Source organism: Fonsecaea multimorphosa, assembly GCF_000836435.1.
Source record: "Fonsecaea multimorphosa CBS 102226 unplaced genomic scaffold supercont1.6, whole genome shotgun sequence".
In the NCBI taxonomy this organism is placed as follows: domain Eukaryota; kingdom Fungi; phylum Ascomycota; class Eurotiomycetes; order Chaetothyriales; family Herpotrichiellaceae; genus Fonsecaea; species Fonsecaea multimorphosa.
The window spans coordinates 618,634-642,321 of record NW_015971640.1 but is presented as its reverse complement, the minus strand read 5'-3'; the positions used below and the strand labels follow the sequence as shown (position 1 = coordinate 642,321).

Below are 23,688 nucleotides of genomic sequence, written 5' to 3'. Positions count from 1 at the left end.
TTATTACCAGCGGTTCTACGAGGGCTTTTTGATCTGATTTCGACCCTCGTGTTGGAAGGCTGAAAGTCAGTGATGATGGGTTAGCGACACAGTGATGGCGGGCTTGTCTCACGAACTTATGTCCTGAATTGAATGGTTGAATATGAATACTTCACAGTCGAGACTATTTAATCATCTCCAGCGATACAAATGGTTTGCAGCGGGCTGTCTACTCTGTCCTGCCGATGTTGGATTTAGGCGATACGCCTGATGAGCGCCATCATCTTCGTGCTGCATGGCTGTGCTGCTACCGCGGACTAGTCTTATTGCAGGGCAAACCAGACTTGATGTGCTTGACAACAGACCAAACGCAGACGCCTATGCTGGTTTCGAGGAGTCAGACTTTGTTTGCCAACAGGCCAAGATTGTCACATTCGCTGCTCAGCCTCCTCAGGCATTATGGTTGACCGATCTCAATCTTCACTGAATGATCATTTATCAATCTGCCTTTAAGCTTGATATGGACCCTTCACCGGAATCTTTCCATCTCAAACGCCAGACAGAGATACTACAAGCATAGTCTGCACATTCCTACATCTGACGACTTCGAGTCTCTCAAAATCAGCACTCATCATGCCTCCGCAGCAAGAAAGATGGATGGTCTGGAACGACAGCCCGCACCACTACTGCCACGACCGATCTCTCTTCTTCAACCTCGACGAAAACCCGTCCGCCGATCGTACCAAGGACTTCATGGTGCTGGGGAAGGGCGATGTCGTGATCCCCATCATAGGAAGCGAGAGACTCACGGCCATTCGCCTCCGAGACGTTTTTTACTACAAGACCGACAAGCCGAGCAACATCATCAATCTCAAACTCTTGCAATGTGACTATCCCAAGCTGGTCCTGAGTCAGACAATAAAGATTGGGAAATACGGCACTGCGATCGAGCATGCCGACGACACTGGGAAGGCGCTGCTTATTGTGGACGAGTACGATCGTGAGGGTTAGCATGTAGGGTTTGGAGTAGCTGTGTACGAGACTACTGTTGCACTCTTTGCCCATAGAGTGCAGCAAGACCCGGGCCCCAGCAGCTGGGGAATGTGCCGGGCTACATTTGGGTGCTGTTATATGACTTGACACACGGGGCGCGATATGAACGTATTGAGTCATTTCAAAGGTGGGAGGGACACTGCACAAGTGAACTCTGCTGACGGTTCCTCCAGCACCACTGATATCTACCTCTGTTTGTCAACTCGGACTCTCCTTGACGGTAAACAGGACAAGTGACGGTGACCAGTGCGTCGTGAGATCTCGACCGGCACTATGCTGTCGTCGTTCCTTCCTCACTCTCTCACAGACACACATCTCATACTGGGAAAGGTGATAAAGATCCACGAAGCGCAGAATTTGGGCGTTTTATTTGTCTTCTCGATTCCTCGTCTCATTTTTTCCCATGCTGAAGTTGCCCCTTCCTATCCTCCACCTACAAGCCTTCTTCATCTGGCTGTACTTCATCTCCAGATCCTGTTCCTAATTCAGATCCCGATCAACATCAAATCCGGAGACACACAGTTAGATACACCCACCATCTAAAGATGTCCCGGCTAGGCGGCCGCGATCTCATTCCCATCCGCCCAGGAGGCTGGGTATATGGCCCTGTAGGCGGCGGCTTCTATGGAGACGACGATGACGAGCTTTACCCCCTCCCACCGAGACGCCCTCCAGTGGTGATCCGGCAGCCAACCATCCGGCAGCCAGTCCCTATTCGCACCACCTCGCGAGACATCCCCTTGCCCGACGGATACCCCTATCCACTCACGCGCACGCCTCAACCGACCCAGTTCCCGGAACCGCCGCGAGGATCGGCCCAGCATAAGCAGACCATGAAGTTTACGCCGTGGATACTGAATTTGACCGCGGAGACACACAAATGCGCGGATCTGAATTTATTTCGGCTTCCGCGGCCGGAACCACCACGAGGGGGCAGTCACAGCGTCGTCGTCCGGCAAGGCCAACGTCAACAAGGCCCCGAAAGCAGGAGGAGGCAGAGGGGCACGGTCGTGCTTCCCATCATGCCGGGACCCAAGCGCCGGATTGAATTCGACGTCAGCGTCATGACGCTCTCGGACGTGCTGTACAACCCCGGGGCGCCGTACTCGGAGCTCAGCTGGAAACTGCTCGAGCGGCAAAGCTTTACCAGACACGTGCTGCACCACGACCACATGCACGACGTGACGCACTTGCATGCGCAGCAACAACCGCGCCGACCTCGACCTCCCCCGACTGCCATGGAGATCGGATGGCGGGGAGTACGCCGCGTGGACGATCCACGACCGTCGCGAAGCCGCTACCCGACGCACGACCCGCGGGGACCGAAACCCAACGACCGCTGCGGCCATCTGGACAAGGAGACCAGCGTGATCCGCCACCGCGGCATCCCGGGCGTGGACATCCTCTGGGTCGGCTACGACAAGTACATGGACCCGCGGCATATGCGCGTGCACATGACCGCCGCGGATATGGTGGATGTGAAGCTGTGGAGCTGGGGCGTGGAGATGGGCGTCGTGGGCAAGAGTGCGGAACTCCAAGGGTTTGTCGATTGGATTGAGGGCCCGTCGGGGAATGGGAGTGCAGAGGATGAGGATTTGTTTCGCAAGATTGTCCAGGGAGGGTTGAGGGCTGGGGAGGACCTAGGGGTTGTATAGTGTAGTGCAATGTAACGTAGTAGCAGGGCAGTACAGGCGCTGAATTGCAATTCAATAGCAATACAAAGGAGCGAAGCTTTTGATTTGATTTGGTTTGTTTTCATTTCTTTCATTCCATCCCCCCCTTTTACTAGCTCTCTCTCTCTACTAGAGTATATTGTAGCAGTAGGGCAGTACATCCAAATAAACTACCGTACTAGAATATCTTAGTATAGCGAAATATCTCATTACCCACCCATCTACGTTATCCATTCCATTCCTTTCCGATCTTTCAAATCTTTCCCTCTTCCCCGCCCCTCCTGTTAGGCTCTCTATAGGTACGTGAGGTGAGGTATATCGGGTGGCTATAAGTATACTGTATAGACGAGAACGCGGGGCCGTTGATCTTCTGGGAATACCGAGGAAGCAGTGAAAGACCCGATTGTCGTAAGAACGATTTCATAAATACACCTGCAGTATTAAGAGGTGCTGGACGGTGGATTGGAGCCGTAGATGTGATGAAGATGAGGTTTTTGAAAGTTGACTTCTTTGACTATCTAGGTAGGTACATAGTATGCTATGCCACGGCTTTGTGTTACTCGGTTCATCTCTGCTCTGCTCGGCTGTGTGCTCTCGATCTAGATGGGAGATGGAAGATGTGCTCATAGGTCAAGGAAATACTACCTAGCTAGTTCATTAGCTAGTTGGTCAATCAGGTCCGTTGATTAGCCTGTGGAGTGGCGTGAGTGCCATGGGTGAGCGCGTCCTGCCCCATACAGCCCTTCATGCATCCGTCCATGTCCTCAGCACGCTCACCCAGCCTCGAGCCTGGGAATCACACCCCAGAAACCACCTGCATATCAGCACTATTATACGTTTACAAACTCAACACCATAGTCCTCAAGAGCTACACCACCGCCATCATGACCGTCAACACCGACTCCGTGGACCGTATCTAACCCCATCCCAATAGTGCCAGCGCTACCGTTTCCATTTCCATGTGGCAGGGACCCTAGGCAATGATGCCGACTCTGTCCGGACAAGCTTGTCACTGCCGAGCGCGTCGTTATTGGTGTCGGACCACTAGGTCTAGGTCGAGGTTTGGGTTTAGGGTCCGGACCTTGATTATCCGGCCCCGGCTGCGGCGTTGATGACTGCGCTTTGGTTGTGAGTTGGCGCGGCTTCTGCTTCTGCGGAGGCCCGCGCTGCTTCTCCCGTGGAGGGATCAGAGGGTTGTCCACTTCTCGGCGGTTGAAGGCTTCCCATGCTCGGCGGTAGCGGGATGTATGGTGCGGCGAGTGCAGTTCCGCCGGCCCGGGGATCCAGGTATGCTCGGGGGAACGGCTGGCGCGGGCACGCAGTCGCCCAGTGGTGCGAGACGGGGCTGTGGTGTTGGCAATATGCGTTGCTGAGTGGTGGTTCTGCGAGGCTCGAAGAGTAGATGCAGAGGGTTCCGGCTCGGGCTGGTTTTCTTCCGAGGCATCGCGGAGAGATTCCCGCAGGTGGCTGCCTTGACCTCGTCCTCGTTGGGCGGGAGGAGGTGGAGGAGATCGCTCGCAGGCAGGACGGCGAGGATGTCGTCGGCCCCCATGCGATTCCCCAGGGCCCTGGCGACGGTGCTGGCGGGCTTCAGATTGTGGTACTGTGGATCGACCACCACGACCATACAGTCTAACGACAAGAGCCTGGTCCTCGAGATCGAGATCGAGGTCTCGACCATCGACCATCACGTTAATTCCACCCGGGTAGGGTCTATGTCTCGGTCGTCGGCGTCCGTGTCTCTGTTGACGTGCGTCGAGATTGAAGTGGCCCAGGGGAAGCACCCAGTCCTGATATCCTTCGGGAGAAATGCGGTTGCTTTGTCGAAAGTAGGGGTCGCCGGGACGGAAAAGAAGAGCACCCCCGTCGCCACGGTCGATCCTATCCATCGCATCGAGGTATGAGCGGCGCAGCGTAGCGAGTGCTGTCTCCTCGTCGCCCCAGCAGACCATGCTTATGAGGTCCAGAGTACGGCAGACCTGATGTCTGATTTGTTCTCTCCGAATTCGGCGTGCTCGCTGCTCCGCCGAGCTTTGCCTGGATGCTGCTCCTGGGACATCAGGCTGCGGCGCTGAGAGAGCCTCAGAAGAGGACTCAGAACTAGACTGAGCCGCTGGGATGGGACTGTCAAGCTTCCGCCGCTGCGAAGCATGGACAGTCTCTTCTTGGTCGCGAATGGAAGTAATACGCGAGGAGGAAGATGTAGAAGATGCTGATGACACTCCATCAAGCGATTGGGGCGAGTCAGATGCTGCTGCATGGATATCAGCCTTGCTGCTGGGGCCTGCCTCTTCCAGGAATGTTCGGGGCTGTTTTGACTTCTTGCGCACCATACTGAAGCATGCACGATATTTATTGTTTTGAGAAAGAGAAGAATGACACGGCTCCAAGAATCGAGGACAAGGGCACGCATAAATAGTTGCGGCTGGGAAAATCCAAACGCCTCCGGGGGGTGACAAGGACGAGGCATTGGGAGACTTACTCACAGAACGACAGCCGTAGACAAACGGGTCTCAACTCATGACAACTTCACGAATCACCTTCACAGCTGTTGGATGTCCTCAAACAACAAGTCGCTCACAAAGACCTGCTGACTCGCCAGACAGGGGAGAAGGGGCGGCGTTGGAGAGCTCGAGCGGCGACCTGACAAGCAAGTCGATTTGCAGATCCAAGCGAGAAAACTGTAGTTGGCTCCATTGATACCACTTCCTGACCAACAGAATGGTGTACAGTGTGTCGGGTAATGTACATAGTTCTCGGAGAAGATGGCCAGATATTATGCCTCATTGGCCATTCTCTCAGCGGCCTCCCTTGCTTTTTTCAAGTCCTCTTTTTGTTTCCGTATCGCATCGATGCCGGCTTTGACGCGCTGCCTGTCCTCTTCTGCCTTTGCAAAGAACTCCTTGAGTCTTTCCATTTGCTCATTTTCTTCAGGGTTCTCGGGGAAGTCTTCGCATTTTGTGGTGTTCTGGAACCATTTCCATATGCTCCCGGGTTGGTGTGGCCCTAGCCGCAGTTCCACGCTCCTGGTGAAAATGGGCGTCGCAGGAGAGGTCTGTGATGAAGACACCGGTGCAGTTGAAGTTGTCTCGTTGGAAGGTTTGGATGTCGTTTCTATTTCACTCCACATTTCTCTATATTCGCCGTCGTCACTCGTTTCTAGAGATGACCTTTCCAGCTCTTTCAATGCTTGCTGGTCCGCACTCTCAAAAGTCAATTGTAACCGGCTGGGCCCCTGTTCTACCCTGACAGGCAGACCGGGGTTGTGGTATTTCAGTCGTGGTAGATGATCTTTTTGAAATATTCTCGCAGGTCTCGTGCTTTTGTTCCATTGCTTTCGGTCATATTGTAGGCTCAAGCGCGTTAATTGGGGAGAGGGTGGAGGAGGTAGAATAGCTGCGCCCTCGCCATGACGGATTCTGAATAACTGCAAGATGAGCAGGCGATCTCGTCATCGCATCTCAGCTACTTACTTTCTAGGCCTCTTTAGCAAGTCTTCTACAGGACAGGAGAAAGGACTCACAGGTTGAAGACCGCGCATGCGCTTCAGAACATTCACCATTTTGACGCAACCGCCGTAGCTCTCGTGTGACACGAGATGCGGTGGACAAAGGAGGAAAGAACAACAACGAAAGGAGACAGGTCCGCAGTCTGCTCAGGAAATCCCACTGCTAGCTGACCGGCAATATACACTCCATCTGCATGCTGCATGGGCCAAAAGTTGCAATCTTCGAGCCTCCTACAAATATGCCGAGACAAGGCTGCGGCTCGGCATGTTTGCTGACGGCGGGTCCGCTGCAGGAAATCTGAACTCTATTCGGACAAGGCTCTCTCCAAAAAGGGGTGGTTTACGCTGGGGGTCTGTATAGGAAGAAGAGTATAGAGGATGCTCTCATTGTGCTGAACGCTTGTCATAGACGAGTAGCGTCCATGTCGGGTGTTGAGTTGTAAGGAAAACATAACAAACCGGTAAGGATCTCCTGCGAAACAAAGTCTGCTTCAGAACACAATTAGACAATGCATTCGATACGTATCTTGAATGCTATCAAAGAGTCTATGGTCCAACGGAGCTGAAAGTGTTCATACTGTATATAGTGGTGCACAAAATTCTTATGGACAAAGATGTGACAGTCTTAACTTGAGGAGACAGAGAGACCCTTAGAGCTTTTATTTTTCCGAAGCCATGAGGAGTTTGAGTATGGCTGCCTGGTTATTTGCATCGGTCATGTCTTTTCCAAGTGTCTTTGACGATCATCTATGTTTCCTGAGTCTGTATGCTGCCTCAAATCATCGGTTCTTGATGTTATGGGGGTGTGGCGTCGAGCTTTTTTGAGCTTTGCGTGGCATGAGCCAATCGTTTGGTCAATTTCGTGTTCGACCTCTTTCTGAATTGGCAAACACCCTTAAAGCTCCGGTCTGGCAAAGAGTAACAAAGCCTGTATTGCTGTGTGATGACTCTTCTGACTCAGTATTGCAAATCTTGGGCTTGTCTGTCCCGATGTATCAGTATCCAGGCTTTTGACCGCAGTCATAGTGTGAACAGTATCCTTAACTCCTTCTTGTGAGACAGGATCATTTTCTCCTTCCTCGTGAATCGATGTCGAACTGCAAAGTTCTGGTGTTCTGTTGAGTCAGTACAACAAGGGAAACAAAGGCAGGCTTCTGGATCTGGAGCAGTGTTTGCTTGTGTGTTTCTAAAGAGCAATGGGGTGTGGCCTGAGTGTTTCCAGAAGGACAGCATGGAAACGACCGTCGATCCCACATATTGGAGTCTGTCAGGCTTTGTTTGAGAACGCAGGGGCCTGGACCAAAACGGGTGTTGATGGTCGGATGGCGCAGGGAGAATGGAAAGTTGAGAAGGTCAATGGTAGGGCAATTATAAACAGTCTGTCAAGAGGCTGGATCATGAATGGTGCTGAACTTCGTCATTCATCTATGGAACTGCGCGAAGGCTGGGAGACCTGTACTGCAGCCGGAGCCCACAGCCATTGTGAAAATGGCACTGGAGAAGTGAGAGGAGCTTCACTACCTGTGACAGACGCGTCTCTGCAGCAGTTAGGATCATTGTGCGAGACAGTCTCAACGGCGGACATACCGTTGAACCAGAAGGCCAACACCACGCTGCTCACCTTCTGACCCAGCTCACAACCTGCCCGTCTAGAAGACAGCAGAAGAACAGAAGGTCCGAAGCCAAAGCATTGCCTGCGTTCCTTCTTGACACAGCACTTTAGAGAGCACAGCGCAGGCAGACCGGCACCCCTTCCAACTTGGGACTGGCGGCTCTGCAGTGAAGACTCTTCCTCTTTTCACCCCTCCTCTCTCGTCTTCCCTTTATCATCTCCTTCATCATCACCCTCCCTTCTTCAATCATCCTTCATCAAATCCAAACCTTTGCAGGCATTGTGTATCTTCACCTTCCCGTAGCCTCCGTCAAAAGCTGTCTCTGGAGACAGCTGAGGCGCTGACTGCGTTGGACTGTGTTGTAGACACTGCACATTCCTTCTTCTTGCACATCATCCATCTCGACACTTTTACAAACCTTCCTTACACAATCCAGCTCGAGACGCTCTGCCAAAGATTGAGTAGTCTTCAGCATGGCTGTGGACCCGCTTGTCCCTGTTGCTGAGCACGACTCAGGTGTTCGTCACCGAGCCGTCACAATTCAGACCAACAATGACGATGGAAATGCTGACAATGTCAAAGTCCAAGCGCCATACCGCATTGTCGAGGTCGAGAAGAAACAGCCTTATCGAACCTCCCTCTTCTCTCTCGCTCTTACCGGGATCAATGTCATCAGCATCTGCGCGTACCTAGGCGTACTCTTCCTCAACGTGCTCCAGACTTGGTGGCGAGGTCATGGGCTTCCAAAGGCTCCTTATCTCTTCGCCCTTGGGCAGCTCTATGATAACAGTAAGTGTAGTCGCCCTCTTTTGGTTGAAATCGGCTAATGTTGTCAAAGTGTCATCCATCTTAGACGGGTCCTGGCGTATCGTCGTCGGTCTTGTGCGTGATTCCAAACCACGACCAACACTTCGCATCCTTGGTACCAATGTTCCAGGAATTGATGTCTTTGTTACTTGTTGCGGTGAGCCGGACGATGTCGTCTTAGATACCGTCAAAGCCGTCTGCAAGCTTGATTGGCCTGAGGACAAATTCAGAGTGGTCGTGGCCGATGACGGGAACATGGAAAGCCTTCGCCTCCAAATCGAAAAACTGCAGGAAAGATATCCCAACCTCTATTACCATGCTCGCAAGAAGCCCACCGGCAAGAACCATGGATACAAGGCTGGCAATCTCAACCAGACCATGCGCGAGTTCGTCATTGACCTTCCCGGAGGGCAAAATGATTTTCTGGCGGTATTCGATGCCGACATGATGCCTGAACCTCAGTTCCTTCGTGCCCTTGTCCCCCACGCCCTTGGAGATATAAAGATCGGGATGGTCACTGCCGCTCAGGTAAGGGATTATATCTTCATTGACTTCCAGAATACTGACAGTGACAGCACCACTATAACATTCCCAATGATGACCCTTTGAACCAGGGCAATTCGACTGGGACCGCCGCTGATGATGGACTCCGAGACTCAGTCAACGTCGCCTGGTGCCCGGGCAGTGGCTTTATCATGCGCAAGGAGGCTTGGACGGAAATTGGTGGCTTCCCAGAGTTCTCCATCACCGAAGATCTCATCACTAGCTGGTTCCTTCATGGCAAAGGCTGGAAGATCGTCTTGATCCATGAGGTTTTGCAGTGGGGATTGCAGCCAGATTGCATCCTCACTCATCTGAAGCAACGCCGACGCTGGGTAAGCGTGAACATGATCTTTCGAAATTCTGTCAATGACTGACACAGTGACAGTGGACTGGACATATCCGTGACGCTCTCAGCATGAACTTCACCTTGTATGACACCCGGCTTAAGGAAGCGTCGCGCCTTCAACGCCTCGCAATGCTCCACCATAGCTGCCGACCTTATTTGATGACGCTGACCAAGCTTGCCAACTCTGTCATCGCTTTCGTCTGCCTTTATCACGGTCGTCCTGTCATTGCCACCCCATCTCGGAATGCGTTGTATTGGGCGGTGATGCTCTTCGGGATCACTCGCATGCTGGAACTGATTGGAGATATCAAGTCCGTCTTTGGTAGATACTACCTTAGCGTCCGTCGCCGCGTTGCAACTGGAGTCTGGATGGGTCACCACTTCTCTCGCGATGTTCTTCAAACCTTGCTTCCAAAGCGTCTGGGTGGTCTTCGTCTTGGGTTCGGAGTGAGCGGCGTTGGAGGTGGTTCCGTCAAAGAACGAGATGTCAACAACCGCCCACCTCTTTTTCAGAGACTCTGGGATCTCCATCGCCGTGAAGGTATCTTGTGGCACGTTGTACTCTTCTTTGTCATGTCTATTGTGGTCATCTTCAGAGTCCATGCCGAGCTCAAGGCGGCGATCGTCGACGGCGAGTTCATCAGTGACAAGGCCTTTTGGCTTCGTTTCATCGCTTCGGTCGGCTTTCCTGGACTTGCTCTCCTTGAGACCATCCCTCTGTACCTGACACCTGTTGTTTATGCCATCTGGCCACCAACCATGCCGGAGCGTCGTGACAGCATGGTGTATGACGACAAGATTGGCCTGTGGAAGCCAATGCAGGGGTTCAAGGGCATCAAATACACCGCAGCTAGTTAGTGGCTAGCCGTGCCTCACATCCTTGGTCTTGCTTGGACTGCCACCGTTCTTGCCGTGGTGTATCAGATGTGAGATGACACGTGATCGAAGATTGATGGTGAGTCGATAGAAAAGTTCGCAGGGAAGATGAAGTCGACGGCAGAAACAGGAGCCTAGTGAGTCTGGCATCAACGCTTGGCAGCGCAGACCTTTGCTGACCGCGCCTGACAGAAGAGAACGCATAGCCATCAGTATCAGCACATGTCAAAGCGTCAAACCGCGGTCGAGACAGAGAAGGATTGACACCGAGCAGAAATAGCACACAGGGTATAACACAAGAGCTCAAGGATTATCGTGTTTGTTATCACCCGAGCATCGGTCACTGTGATATTGAAGGTGAAGGATTCTGCCAGGGGTGGTTGCGTCGACGGACTGACAGCAGACAGGCGGAGAGCTTCCCTTTGTCCTTCTTTCTTTTCTCTTTTCCTTCGGTATCATTATCAGTCACAGGAGCCCAGGTCGGCCAGAGCTGCTTCATGTACACTGGCCTCTTCAGGCACATACTCCAACACAATCAACATTCTTAGCTTTTAGCATCAAGTAGAATCAGCTGAATCGGTGATGCTGAAATCAAGCCTTGCGTGCATTGTCCAGAATCTCCCTCGCTCTCAGTTCCTCATCAAAGGCGTCGGGGTCCTCGACCTCCCTGTCCTTTACTCTCTGTGGCCTCAACCCAAGCTCTGCCTGATGATCCCAGATTCGATCGTATCGTTTCGCCCATCTTTCCCTCCTTTTCTGCATCTCCTCCTCGTCTCTCGGCCGCCATTTGCTCTTCAATATCCTCCGGATCGCCTCTGGAGATACCCTGAAATGTTCTGCAAGAAGAGGTGTCGACCACCGCTCCGGATCTTCTTCGTGCAGAGCACGGATCCCATCCATGGCATCAGGCGAGAGTTTCTTGCGCGGATTCCATCCGTCATCACCAAATTTCCTTGAGAGAGTAGCCTTTTGGGCCTGCCATGGCTCTAGTTTCTTCTTCGGCTTCACATTCAAGTCTCGCAGCTGTAGGCGCGGTTTCCTTCTGGGCTTTGATACAGGACCAATACCCACACCCGCGTCTTCTGTCCTATTGGCAATTCCCTCCTCGGATGATTTTGACCATGGTCGACCATGCCTGTCTCGAAAATGACCCTTGGACGAGATCACAACCATCCCTCCATCCTCATATTGTCCCAGTCTGTCACTTCTGCGGTCGTATCTTCGGACCGGTCTTGTCTCATTGTGTTGTTGTACACCCTCCCCTCGCGTTGGTGCCTGCGCATCCCAGAGTGTATCGGCCCCTGGCGTGGCCGCGTGTGCTTGGGAAGAATATCTCCGCCTCTTGTGGACATTACAATCTCGAGACACAGATGTCGTCAGGACTGTGGGTGTAGGTCGTGTGCTGGACTTCAACAACGATGGGAATGGATCGTGGGATTTCAGTGGAGGAGAGAACGCTATGGTATGGGCACGGCGAGACAATGCGCGTGGAGAATGTCTCGAGATGGTCTTGACGGTCCGAAAAACCCTGTTACTGGTCTGCATGCTGAGAGACATGTTCTCTTCTCAAGCACCTCCCGGATCTCACGGTCTGACTCCCAGAAGTCTGATGCTAATGGTACAGGCAGTTTTGGATGAAGGTCAAGGTTCCTTTTTCTCTGCGGCGATCCAAGCCTGAACCAAATTTCCCAAAGATCCATCAAGCTGCGTGACTAAAACTGCCGCAGATTAAGCGAGATCATGACTCGTGGATGATCATCGGGTCACCACTTGACATCAAGATTCATCTAGATCAAGAACTTGTCGAGAAACATACAATATATATTCATATCGCCTTTCAAGCATATATTTACCCTACTCTGGTCTGTATGCCGTCGATCGAAAACCTTCGTCGGCTGATCTCATACTAATATGGCGTGGCCGAATCCATTCCGGCGGCGCGATGAAAACACACGAACAGCCTGGGGATATACCTTCCAATTAACTCCTGGCCATCTTACTCCCGAGCAAGCTCATCCTTTAAAACATACCTATGATGTCCTCGGAGAAGAGTGCTACGAGATTTTAAAACAGATGGGCAGCAGTTCTGCAGATGAAGCCAAGCCACCGCAACAGAAGACGGACGATGCTCAATTGGAGAGCGTGGTGGCAAACCATTCCCAGCGGTCAATTAGTTCGACCATGAATGACTCAGTCGATAAGACGAGTCGACCGTCCTCGACAGCATCACAGAGGTCGTCGAAACGGGACCTCTACCTACTTCTCCGGGATCACCACTCCTCACACCCCAAACTTCAACAACTCTGGGACGAAGTCACCACCGTCCCCGACTGGGTCGACTGGGCGCAAATCCGCCGCGGACAGGACGTCTTCTACCGCTACGGCGCCGCCACACTCACGGGTCTCGCGTATCAATCCCTTCTGGGCGGTATGGGCGCCAACCGGGTGGTAGAAGTGCTGGCGCGCACGGGCGGGTTTTCCGTGAAAGTGGCGCGACATCGCCTGTTCGAGACGACGCAGCATATTCTCGAGTGCACGCGGTCTCTCGAGAGCATCCAGCCCGGGGGCGACGGGTTTGCGAGTTCCGTGCGAGTGCGCCTGTTGCACGCCGCCGTGCGGCAACGGATCATGCATCTCACAAAGACGCGACCGAGCTACTACAGCGTCGAGGAGTACGGGATCCCCATCAACGATTTGGATTGTATCGCCACCATCGGCACCTTCTCCGCCACAATCATCTACCTCTCCCTACCCCGGCAGGGGATATGGCTCCGCCGACAAGAAACCGAGGACTACATCGCCCTGTGGCGCCTTATCGCTTACTACGTAGGCACACCCACGGAATACTTCTCCACGCCCGAACGCGCCAAGTGCATGATGGAATCCCTGCTCCTCAACGAGATCAACCCATCCAACACGTCCCAGATCCTAGCCAACAACATCATCCGCTGCCTCGAAAATCAACCACCTACATACGCTAGCCGCAGCTTTTTGGAAGTCAACGCCCGCTGGCTCAACGGCAACGACCTCGCCGACGCTCTTGGCCTGGGTCGTCCGGGACCGTGGTACTGGGCCCTGATGACCGGGCAGTGCATCTTTTTCGCCTGTCTGTGCTATACATACCGCTCCATACCCGCCCTGGACAGACGGAAGATCGCGACGCTTAGAAAAGTGTTTTGGGCGCTGATTGTGGAGGGAAAGTACGGGTTAGCGGGTGAGCCGACCGTTTTTGAATTCAAATACGTGCCCGAGTTAGGCTTGGGGACTGCCAAGGGTGAGGACGACGAACAGAAGGCCAAAGAGGTGGGCATTGAAAGGAGGAATCTGAATACCTTGCTGGCTGCTACGGGTGTCCTGATTTGCGCAGGGTGGGTCGGCGTCAAGATCTCGACGGCGCTTTTGGGGAGGGTCTTTTGACCTACTATATCTACCTATTGAGGTGGAGAGATGGAGTCCTTTGAGAAATCATCTAGAGACCATGTGCAGTTGCATAACGAGGAGTAAGGAACATGACGCATCTACGTAGCGATAGATTTTGCAAGGTCCAACATCTTTGTAAATATCGCAAGATGTGATCTTGCTTGACGTGGGGTATCATGTTCATTACAGCAACTGCGAGAGCCAGAGCCCTTCCGTGGCAGCCGTCACTCTTTTTCATCCTCTCCTCATTACCATTCAGAACCCCGACATGCGGCATCTCTATATATTCATGCCATCTACAACGTCCAATATCCAAACATGTCCAATTTCAACAGCAGGTACTCGAACATATTGACATCCGGCTCGTCATCGTCAACATCCAATTCATCAGCGTGTTTCTTTCCAGGCCCTTTTTCAGCAGATTGCGCATGAACGCGTAAAGCATCAATGAAAAGCGCAACTTTGCTTTTAAACTCCTTGTGCAGTCGTCTCATCGTAGTTTCATCGGTGGTAGCACATATAGTATGGTTTTCGGCATCCATCGGTCCGACGCTCTTGCGCCGTTCAGCCGCGGATCGAAGTATCACGTCGTAAATCTCTTCCAGCATATGTCTCAACTTGGCTTGATTCCGTTTCAGCAGGAGGGCGCCGAGGATCTTGTTCAATGTTCTCTCGTGCAACACGCGGAGATGGTCCAGACTCTTCACGACACGCAAGGTTTGAATATAATCCCTGTTGTCGAGGCGTGCCTTTGCAGCGTGGAGCACGGTTTGGAATTTCCTCCAATTCAACTCAATAGCAGTGTTGTGGTAGTATTCCGCGATGCTTGACACGAAATGATGCATCGTAACAACGAATTTGTGATTTGAGAGACCACCCCTGGGCGTCTTCTGTGACTGGTGATTGAACCCCTCCGTCAACATACTCTGCGCGACGGCTTGCATGCGCAGCGTACGCAAAAGATGTTGAAAGACTCGATCATATTTGTCCAGTATTTCTGGCGTTATGACCGCCCCCAGTATTTCGTTGGGCGCGGCATATTGAAGTCGAAGGAAGTCAAGTGCGTAGATGGAATCGACGTCTCGACACTTCTCGAGCTCCTCGAGAGGCAAATCCCGTATTGCAAAAGACATCGTCTCGTCCAATGCGCGGTCTGCTGGGCTGAGGCTGTCAGATAGGATGCTCATGAGCACCAATCTCAGCTCTGAGCCTGCAGGAGGCCACGTGTCTCGAACATGCAAACGAAGGCCAGTAACGGCGCTTGTCCTTCTATTACCCTCACCGCTGCTCTGGTCCGGGTCAAACAGAGCTGTGCTGAGACGAGAGGAGAAGAACGCATTTCCGAGCAAGTGGAGATCTTTCTGCAGATTGAGGTGACCAAGAAGATTATGTTGCTCGAAAAGCAGCCGCAATGCCGAGTATGAGAGCAACCTGTGTTGTGCGGAGACGAGGGGTGCGACAGATAAATTGAGGGAGGCTAACAGGTCCAACTGCAGCGGCGAGTCTCCAAAATCCTGTCCCTCAAGGTACATGATGACTTGGTCTTCAAGCTCGTCATATTTGCTCTCATCCAAATAATGAGTACTGTCCTTAAAAATGTCCACTTGTAACCGAAAGGTACACGAGGTGGCCGCTTGCATGCTAACAGTGTCCTCCCGATCGAAGCTTTCAGAGGCAGGGGTCTCAAGGGAGCTTGTAGAGGTGGAAGAGTCCGCAGACACTATTAACGACCTCATCGCCTCCTCATATGCAACGGCTCGAGCCTGAAGTGCCGAAATGGTTGATAGATGAAACCCGGCTTCGAGTTTCTTCAGTGGCGAAGATTCGAGCACAGTTGCGGAAAAGATGGAACTGTCTGGAGAGTGAGTGCTCAATATCTCGAGGCACTTCTGGGCCTCGGATATCGCATGTGAGAGCTTTGAGTCAAATAGTGATTCCCATGTTGCCTCGTCGGCAGACGAAATTAGTGCGAAAGAGCCCCTGGAGCTCCCGTGTTGCGTTGAGCTAAGTCCTATCTGTTCGCTCAGAAGAACTAGCATCGGGCAGCATGTCCGTGAAAGTAGCATTTGTAATAGTGCAGATAGGCCACCATGATCGAGAGTTGGTCCAGCTGCTTTTTGCATCAAGCTGAGGATGATTGAGTCTTCCACTTGGTTGGTCTGTACGGCGCCGACACATTGTTTCAGCATATCAACAACCATTTCGACCTTTCTCATGATGCCTTTCAGCTGGAGCAGAGACAGAATGTTTGGTCTCAATTCAATGAGATACTTGTGGACAGAATACAGCACGGACCTGGCAGCGGAGAGGAAAGTTACTCTGGCGGATGAGAGATGCGGAGGGCTGTTGTCCAATGACTGAAAAGAGCTCTTCAGGTATCTGGTGTCTATTCCAATTGTCGAAAAGATGTCGAAGCAATTCCGCACCAGTGTCGAACTGTATCCACGAGCCGAAAGAAGTTGCCACTGAGGAACGAACATAGCGTCCTTCTCGTCCCATCTGAACAATACAGAGTCTCGCCCCATACACAGTTCAAAGAAAGCGTTCAATAAAATGTCTGATTTGACATATTTTGGAGGGCTTTGATCGTTTGGTTCGAGGATGGAGTTAAAGACCCAGGGATCCGTCTCGCTGAGATATGCTGATGCCGGCTCCTGATGTGTTTCATCCAGAAATTTGTCCCAAGTCAGCACCAGCCCCCCTCTCTTTCTTATCTGAATCTCTGGCAAGATCCAGACATTGTCCCATTCTCCTTGCACGCTATCGCCGTCGAGGCTCTCGAACTGATCGTTCTCGGAGTCGGACGTGACCGCGGAAGATGATTGGGACAGGTCCTGTAGAGACACATCTTCCAAATTCAACTGGAAAACGTCTGTTTTGAGAACAGGGAGAGGTCCTAGTGCAGATTCATCCAGCCGAAGGAGTTGGCTTTCAAGATGTCCATGGAACAGGAATCCGTCCCAAATTGCCTCAGAGGGCAGAGGTGCAGGACCGGAGTCTTTGATGTGTTCTACCGAGAACGGGTCCAGGGGTTCTGAAGTTGACATAGTGACATGCTTGATGTCATTGTGGGATGTTTGCGGTCTCTCGTCTGCTGGTGGTGGTGGTGGGTGAACAAACTGCGGCTCTTTCCAACGCGTAGGACGACGAATTGACGCGTTCCAGTTCTTCGCTGCTTTAAGACCCCGCCAGCCTTCCACACGGAGATAGAGATTTGGGGATTAAAGCGGCCATGGGTCTATGGAGTACCCGAAGCTGCTCCAAAACCGTGCCTAGCGAGTAGGTACCTAGGTATCCACGTTTTGTCGCATTCAGCCTTGTCAATCCAAACTCGTCGAGACCCGAGAGAGAGACCTACGTCCGTGCAGCTTGACGGAAACTGTCTTCGGATTTCCAAAAGCTCTGAGGTCTGCTGCCGATGCTTCCCAGACACGGTATCACGGGATATTGAACCGAGTCCCGTGCATCCACGTCTCAGACAACTATCTCCGCCGGATTTATTCTCACAATATATATATATCCCTAATCTAGGCCGCTGTTGACCTCTTACTTTTTTGACATCTAATGATTACCGACTGATCTTCGAGCGATACAAGCGAGTCGTCTTCTTACCACCAGCGCGCAATCCTCCTAGAGGACTGTGGGTATCTCGCAATAGAGGCCGATAATGAATCCTGCGACGGTGCACGCGGACGTGTACTGGGCGACTATGCTCCTCGGATGGCGTGTTTCCTACAGAAACGAGGGTAAAGAATACCCCATGGATAGACAGTGCACAAGGCCATACCGTTCCATACATGCAGCAGATATTGGTGGCTAGATGCACGTCTCCGATTAGGAGCACCTCTCCACGTTAACATTGCACATCTGTCCTTGGAGATGCTTGCACAGACGACTTTCTGTCAGCCAACCTTCCCTCTGTTGGCTTCCCGCCACAGAGCCCCCCTCGCCCTCATCCACCAAATAACCAGAGCGCCCGTGCTGACAAGGATCCCAAGGCCCGTGAACATCCATCCAGTACCTTCAGCGCGAATTAGCGGGTTTCCCAGAATAGTGCCAATACAGGAAAAGATATTGCGGAGGAAGTTGGCCACCGCGACGCCGCTGCTGGGTTTGCGAGGGACAAACTCGGTCAGCATTGTGACGGCTAGTCCGAAGATGAGCATTGCGGACAGGCCGAAGACGAGGGTTGCCAGCAACTATGAGTTCTTGTTAGATGGATTTCAAAAGAACATAACCTATCCCAAGAACAAACAGAGTGATAATTAGCATGGAGAAGAGAGTCCATACCGGCACGACCCAGAACACTCCCTTGTCAGCGCTCCAGCCATACCAAATCAGGGAGATGGGAAAGGCGATGGCAGCAACCCAAGCATTTTCCATCATTCGATCTTCAGGGCGCAGGATTAACTTGTCATTCTCATCATATCTGTTCTCACGCTTTGCTTCTCGTGCCACGACATAGTCAGCCCACCTGCCGCTGAACAAGGCTGAGATCAAGAACCCAAAGCCAGCAGGTATGTAAGTCAGGCCGACTTTGGAGACGGAGAAGTTGTAGGGAGAATTGGCGAAGACGTCCTGGACAGAAATGTTGACAATGTATAGCGTGCCGAATGCGAGCGACGCCCAATAAGCCGTGAAGAGAATAGGTAGGTGACGGAGAAGCAGGACCATCTTTAGGGGGTCGAACAGGACCAGCCGGGAAAGGCGAAGATATTGTCTCGTTCTGGAACGAGTTGTGGACGCCAAGGGTATCATATCTCCATCTTGGGCCACGCTCTTGTTGGGTTCCTCGCGCATTCTGACCGTCTCGGGTAGTGCGAAAAGAAGGAAAGCAAGGCTAATGCCTCCATAGATTACCAGAAACCACTGGGTGCTTCTCCAGCCCCATTGGGCCGCCAGGAACCTTGTCGAGGATATCAGCACGTATAACATGTTACATCAGGGAATGACAGAATAGAGAACGAAGCCCCTCGGGATTTTGAGATTTTGCCATATGTTTGATACTTACCCGCCAATAATGGGAGCGAGCAGCGGTCCACACAAAGGGCCCATGTAGAAACGACCCATGGCTTTACCTCTTTCAAAGGGCTCCCAAATATCGGCCAAGGTACCTGCTCCGACTGCTTGTACCGATGCACCGGCACCTCCAGAAAGCATGCGCATAGCGACGAAGACACCTATCGATTTGGCGGTCGCAGAGAGAATGGCGAAGAGGACAAAAAGAGACAAAGAAACAAGGTAGGTTGTGCGACGGCCTACGGTTTCACTTAGGGCTGACCACCAGAGAGGGCAGAAGGATATGCTGAGCATGTAGAGCGCGACGGAGAGGTTGGTGACGGTGGGGCTGGCATGAAGGTCACGGCCTGTGTCGGCCAGGGCCGCTGATGAGGAGATCAGTGGTCAGATATATAGTCATATCTAGGTATTTAGATCAAATGACTTACGGTAAATGATGGCACTCCCCAGCGAAGTAGCCGCAGCAGCAAAAGCTACCACGAACGTTATGAACCATTTTCTGCCTTTGGGATAGAGATATGGGTCATCAACCTCAGCAATTATCGTCAGGGAAGCGAAGAGCCCTCTCCTTTCCGACTGAGCAGTGATGGTGGGTTTCTTTTGTGATTCCAGGTTGGGTTGTAAGTCCGCAGGAGTGGCTTCCGTCGCCTGATCCGGCAACCTGGAAGAGACGTTGTTCAAGTTTGATCTTGGGTGCTTTGCTGGCTCTCTGGGTGGTGATATTGCTTCTGATATCTCATTATGGGCTCTTGTCTCGCTCTTGCAGCATCTGGCGTCTTCAGAGTTTTGGCAGGCTTGGGTTGGAGGCTCGTCTTGTCCGTTCAGGGCGGCCATGTCTGGCGGGAGATAGTATGCAGACTAATCAGACCAGTGATCCCTTTTTTCATTCCAGTGTAACTGAAATGGTCTCGGTCCCGCCTGTAGTCGAGGAGACGAGAAAATTTCAGTAGAAGAGCCTCGAGTTCGAAAACGACAATCCCCCGGAACGAAGAAAATCGAGGCCAGACGTCGCTGTTGAGATCGAGACTGGAGACTGATCTTTTTGGGCTATGGCAAAGAGCAAGATTTCCAGGTCACTGACTCATAAGTAAATCACCAAATGCTAGCAGGCTGTGAGTGACGTTGATTCCGTCCATGCTCGTACAAAAGAACGACGAAGGTAATTCAGCAGCATCGTAAGAGTCACGCGCGCATTTGCCAGATCTGTCGCAGTCAGTTGTGTGGGTTCGAGGAAGTCGGCAAGCTTGCCGGTGCCCTTGGTCCATCGATTGCACTGATATTCAATCAAGATCGATAGCAGAGACTCCACCCACTTGTCGTCTCCATGACAAGACATCTTGGTAGGTAGATCTAGCCCACGAGATTTCGTTGTGGTCCCGTAGATGTCGGCCTTGGAATATTTGGCGACAGGTGCGGAGCGAGGCTGCAGGATCAGGATCATCCTGTCCGCAAACCCATCGCGCAATTAGTAGCGCCAAAGTCAAAACAACGCACTTCGTGCCGTACGTGGGCCTCTCTGACCCACGCGACAGTCGGGCATTATCTCATACGAAGTCAGAAGAGAAGGACGCTGAAGGGAGAGCCTGCCTCAACACAAGGGGTAGACGAAAGCCGATGACCGAGGTTTATCAGTCGAGTGTCTCGTACCTCGTATTGTTGACATGCAAGAACCTGGTTTGTTCTACGACCTACCACCAGGTCACCTGGCATGCACCTAAATTTGAGAATATCCATAATAGGAAGTCCATGTTTCTCCCATCCACCAGCCTGGCTTTCTCACGCCTGCTGCCTCCTATATTCTTTTCGGCACAGGAAAATATACCCCATTTAGAGACGTTATTGGCAAAGTGGTTGTGATAGAGACATGCATCCATTGGCTGCCTCATCCTTGTCCCTCATTGGCCCCTGAACTAGGCTGATTCAGGAGATTCTCAACGGCCGCAAGGAGTCCCCGCCCTTTTCAGCCTTATTTAATATCCCATCACAAGCCATGAATGTCCTCGAGGAGAGTGGCTTTCGATCGAGCTCTACAGACGCTTCTCCTTGGTTCATCATCGTCAATAGAGCCATCAGGAAGTCGGGAACACAGCGATGGGAGATTTGTCAGATTTTCGTTCCGAGGAACAGAACTCGAGAATGACGTCCAAGGATCTAAGTCTCCCGGAAGGCTCTCGCTTGGAGGAACAGAAACCAAACATTTTATCCGAGAACCTAAAGGTCAGCAAAGATTTTCGGTTCAAGGAACAGCACCCAAATATCCCATCCAAGAACCCAAGCCTCTCCAAGGAGCGATGGGAAGAACTGAAGCCAATGATCTCCAACCGCGTTGACCAAGGTGTCCCCATCTCAGAAATCCTACGACAACTCAGCGTTAGTAATATTCATGTCACAAGGAGTCAGTTCAACACCCAGACGAAGAAATGGGGGCTCGCCAAATACAATGTGCAACTACTTCGGGGCGCAAGGGGATCTCTAGATCTCCCAATTACGGTTCGGGTCGCTCCTGAGACGCAGATCCCGAACTCTAACACAGAGGCTGTGTTAATTGACAAGCAAGTGCCCATTGGGGGCAGTTTTAACGACTTCGAAGCCTCCACGCTAGAGCAATTGGAAGGTCTGGAACTCGAAGCACACTCAATCGATCAAGCCGAGGCTACCGGTGCATCTCGACTGCAGAATGGAGGTTTGGGGAACCTCGTGGGCGAACCAGCCTCAGATACTGCTGCGCGCGAGCCGGAAACCAGTGACCTTGGGCGCTCAGTCCCGGCCGACGGTCACTCAGCTCCGCGTTTGCCCAGAAGCACATTCGCAGACGAAACTCATACATCCGATTTACAACCTGAAGTGACGACCTGTCCGAGGCTTGAATTGCCTTCATACAAATCAACCAGCATCGGGCTAGAGTATAGACACCTTCGGGCTGTCGGCTGGGTCAGTGACCTGGCTGAGCTACTTTTCAACATGAAGTGCTATACAGAAGCCTTTGAAATCTTCTTCCTGATTATTTCTGAACTCAATACTCTCGGAGGAGCGCAGATCGAGACCAGCTGTTATTTTCTCTTCTTTGCCATGTGTTGCGTTCGCTCTGCATGGACTCGAGAGCAGAAGACGGCTGCAGAAGACCTTGTCCCAAAGCTACACAGATGGGTGGAAGCGGTTCAGCAGTATGCGGACCCGGACACCATAAAGTGTATGCGAGAAGTCCTTCAAGTCGGAGTGAAGTCATTGGAGGTGGAGACGCTTGAACAGGCCGCCCATCGGATTGTTGGATCTACACTTCCTCTGTCGCAGCTTGGCTTTAGTCTTTCCATTGACACCAGAATCCCAGGGCCCATAGCCAGCCCATCAGCCGCTATTGCGTATTTCTATACTTCTGATGTCGTCCAATACACTATCCGCCATGCTCTAATCGTTATAAAACGTTTCCTGCGGAAGAGAAACGCGTAATTCAGAAATTTCATGGAAAGAGCTCTGCCGGGGTCTTTTATCGGCGCGAAATCTGTTGATCTGGCACAGCTAATGCTTCGTTGGTTCTTGGAAGACCCCGACACGTCGAAATCATTTTCATTCCAACTGTCTGATGGCGTACTTGGGAGCCAAGCGGACCAACGCATCAATGGTACGCTTTGCAGACAAGCTTTTGTGACGTTGACCTTCCTTGTGTCTTCACGTTGGGAAGTTTCAATCACTTACCGCTCTACGGATGTCCCCTCAGATGAATCCTGGTATTTCCGCCTTCTTTATCGCGCAATTTCTGACGTTCAGCGGGCCTTGAACGCAGGTCCAGGAAGCAGCGATTACAAACAAGTCATAGATGAGTATTTGCGATTGAGCTCAAAAGATACCACTGAGCGAATTCCCGACGACTCGTGTAGGCGCCAGCTTGTGCATTGCGCCGCAAAGTTGGCCGGCTTGACACCGCTTACGCCCAGAGCCTCCGAGACCCTTATCCGGCGTTCGAGGCAGGCCAGTGACCCAACGAACGCGGATTTGTTTCCACCAAATTCTGATCCTGATGCTGCCACCATGGAACGTGAGAGCTCTCTTGTTAGAGACCCGTCACCAGGCCCGACACTCGCCAGTTCCTTGAGGTCTTCGACGAGCTCGTCTTTCAGGTTGTTCAAATCTACCGTGGGTCGAGCCGTCGCCTCGATTTCAGAGTATTCTATGCGTACAACGTCCACAGGCAGATCATCAGACCTGATGAGCTGGCAATTCAGCCATGTTACAGGCATGCCTTCGGATCCGTCGATACCGATAAACAATGGCCTGGATCCCTAGGCATCCATAGGACACCAGAGTTCTCACATCCTTCTTCTGAAGGCGATATGGGGGGTTCTAGACTCCGGAGTTGACATCCCAGACTCTGAAGAAGTAGGAGTAGGGAACGCCTCTGGCTGCGACGTGGAGGTAGAGAGCTTAGGGCTCATAAAGGCGCATCAGTTTTGCGAGTCCAGGCCTCCTACAACCTCCATAGACGAGCCCGGCCTTGTGCGAGTCGTCGGCATAGTAGCCAGGGTGTTTGAAGAATTTGTCTGTTTCCTTTGTTGGGTTCTGGTTCATCTTGCGGTATCAACGGAGCTGAGGGGGCCCTGTCTTTGGAGCGCGAGAACCACCCAGGCCTCAAATTGGCGAGACTTCCGTGCGGTGTTGGATAATATTCGACGCCAATTGAACATCGGGGGATTCATTGGGAGTACTAGTTTGAGACGAGGCTGAGCGACCGTCTTCTATCGATGACGGCAATTCTGGGTTTGACTGCTTAACCGTCGAATGGTTTTACTACTAAGTGTGGAATGGATCTGGGACCAGCCTCCATGGCCTGATCTCCAGATTCTCTAACATAGACAC

General features: G+C 52.1%; 11 protein-coding genes across 11 annotated transcripts; 5 read left to right on the top strand and 6 right to left on the bottom strand.

Moving 5' to 3' along the window:
- Positions 1-612: 612 nt before the first annotated feature.
- Positions 613-990, top strand: Z520_03975 (uncharacterized protein; the record flags this gene model as incomplete). Its single annotated transcript, XM_016774485.1, has 1 exon — positions 613-990. One exon carries the CDS (start codon positions 613-615, stop codon positions 988-990), a length of 378 nt encoding a protein of 125 aa, XP_016634412.1.
- Positions 991-1,577: 587 nt separating this feature from the next.
- On the top strand, positions 1,578-2,687 carry Z520_03974 (uncharacterized protein; the record flags this gene model as incomplete). The annotated part of the gene is made up of 1 exon (XM_016774484.1): positions 1,578-2,687. The coding sequence occupies one exon, from the start codon at positions 1,578-1,580 to the stop codon at positions 2,685-2,687; it is 1,110 nt and encodes a 369-aa protein (XP_016634411.1).
- An 848-nt stretch (positions 2,688-3,535) lies between these two features.
- On the bottom strand, positions 3,536-5,038 carry Z520_03973 (uncharacterized protein; the record flags this gene model as incomplete). The annotated part of the gene is made up of 1 exon (XM_016774483.1): positions 3,536-5,038. One exon carries the CDS (start codon positions 5,036-5,038, stop codon positions 3,536-3,538), a length of 1,503 nt encoding a protein of 500 aa, XP_016634410.1.
- Positions 5,039-5,481: 443 nt separating this feature from the next.
- Positions 5,482-6,267, bottom strand: Z520_03972 (uncharacterized protein; the record flags this gene model as incomplete). Its single annotated transcript, XM_016774482.1, has 2 exons — positions 5,482-6,132; positions 6,229-6,267. The coding sequence occupies 2 exons, from the start codon at positions 6,265-6,267 to the stop codon at positions 5,482-5,484; spliced, it is 690 nt and encodes a 229-aa protein (XP_016634409.1).
- Positions 6,268-8,299: 2,032 nt separating this feature from the next.
- Positions 8,300-10,380, top strand: Z520_03971 (uncharacterized protein; the record flags this gene model as incomplete). The annotated part of the gene is made up of 4 exons (XM_016774481.1): positions 8,300-8,615; positions 8,665-9,161; positions 9,209-9,508; positions 9,562-10,380. 4 exons carry the CDS (start codon positions 8,300-8,302, stop codon positions 10,378-10,380), a joined length of 1,932 nt encoding a protein of 643 aa, XP_016634408.1.
- A 609-nt stretch (positions 10,381-10,989) lies between these two features.
- Z520_03970 (uncharacterized protein) lies at positions 10,990-11,955 on the bottom strand (the record flags this gene model as incomplete). The annotated part of the gene is made up of 1 exon (XM_016774480.1): positions 10,990-11,955. One exon carries the CDS (start codon positions 11,953-11,955, stop codon positions 10,990-10,992), a length of 966 nt encoding a protein of 321 aa, XP_016634407.1.
- Positions 11,956-12,309: 354 nt separating this feature from the next.
- Positions 12,310-13,815, top strand: Z520_03969 (uncharacterized protein; the record flags this gene model as incomplete). The annotated part of the gene is made up of 1 exon (XM_016774479.1): positions 12,310-13,815. One exon carries the CDS (start codon positions 12,310-12,312, stop codon positions 13,813-13,815), a length of 1,506 nt encoding a protein of 501 aa, XP_016634406.1.
- Positions 13,816-14,114: 299 nt separating this feature from the next.
- On the bottom strand, positions 14,115-16,865 carry Z520_03968 (uncharacterized protein; the record flags this gene model as incomplete). The annotated part of the gene is made up of 1 exon (XM_016774478.1): positions 14,115-16,865. One exon carries the CDS (start codon positions 16,863-16,865, stop codon positions 14,115-14,117), a length of 2,751 nt encoding a protein of 916 aa, XP_016634405.1.
- An 855-nt stretch (positions 16,866-17,720) lies between these two features.
- Z520_03967 (uncharacterized protein) lies at positions 17,721-19,671 on the bottom strand (the record flags this gene model as incomplete). Its single annotated transcript, XM_016774477.1, has 4 exons — positions 17,721-18,017; positions 18,109-18,724; positions 18,830-19,202; positions 19,266-19,671. 4 exons carry the CDS (start codon positions 19,669-19,671, stop codon positions 17,721-17,723), a joined length of 1,692 nt encoding a protein of 563 aa, XP_016634404.1.
- A 1,257-nt stretch (positions 19,672-20,928) lies between these two features.
- Z520_03966 (uncharacterized protein) lies at positions 20,929-22,284 on the top strand (the record flags this gene model as incomplete). Its single annotated transcript, XM_016774476.1, has 1 exon — positions 20,929-22,284. The coding sequence occupies one exon, from the start codon at positions 20,929-20,931 to the stop codon at positions 22,282-22,284; it is 1,356 nt and encodes a 451-aa protein (XP_016634403.1).
- A 350-nt stretch (positions 22,285-22,634) lies between these two features.
- Positions 22,635-23,072, bottom strand: Z520_03965 (uncharacterized protein; the record flags this gene model as incomplete). The annotated part of the gene is made up of 1 exon (XM_016774475.1): positions 22,635-23,072. The coding sequence occupies one exon, from the start codon at positions 23,070-23,072 to the stop codon at positions 22,635-22,637; it is 438 nt and encodes a 145-aa protein (XP_016634402.1).
- Between the last annotated feature and the right edge of the window lie 616 nt (positions 23,073-23,688).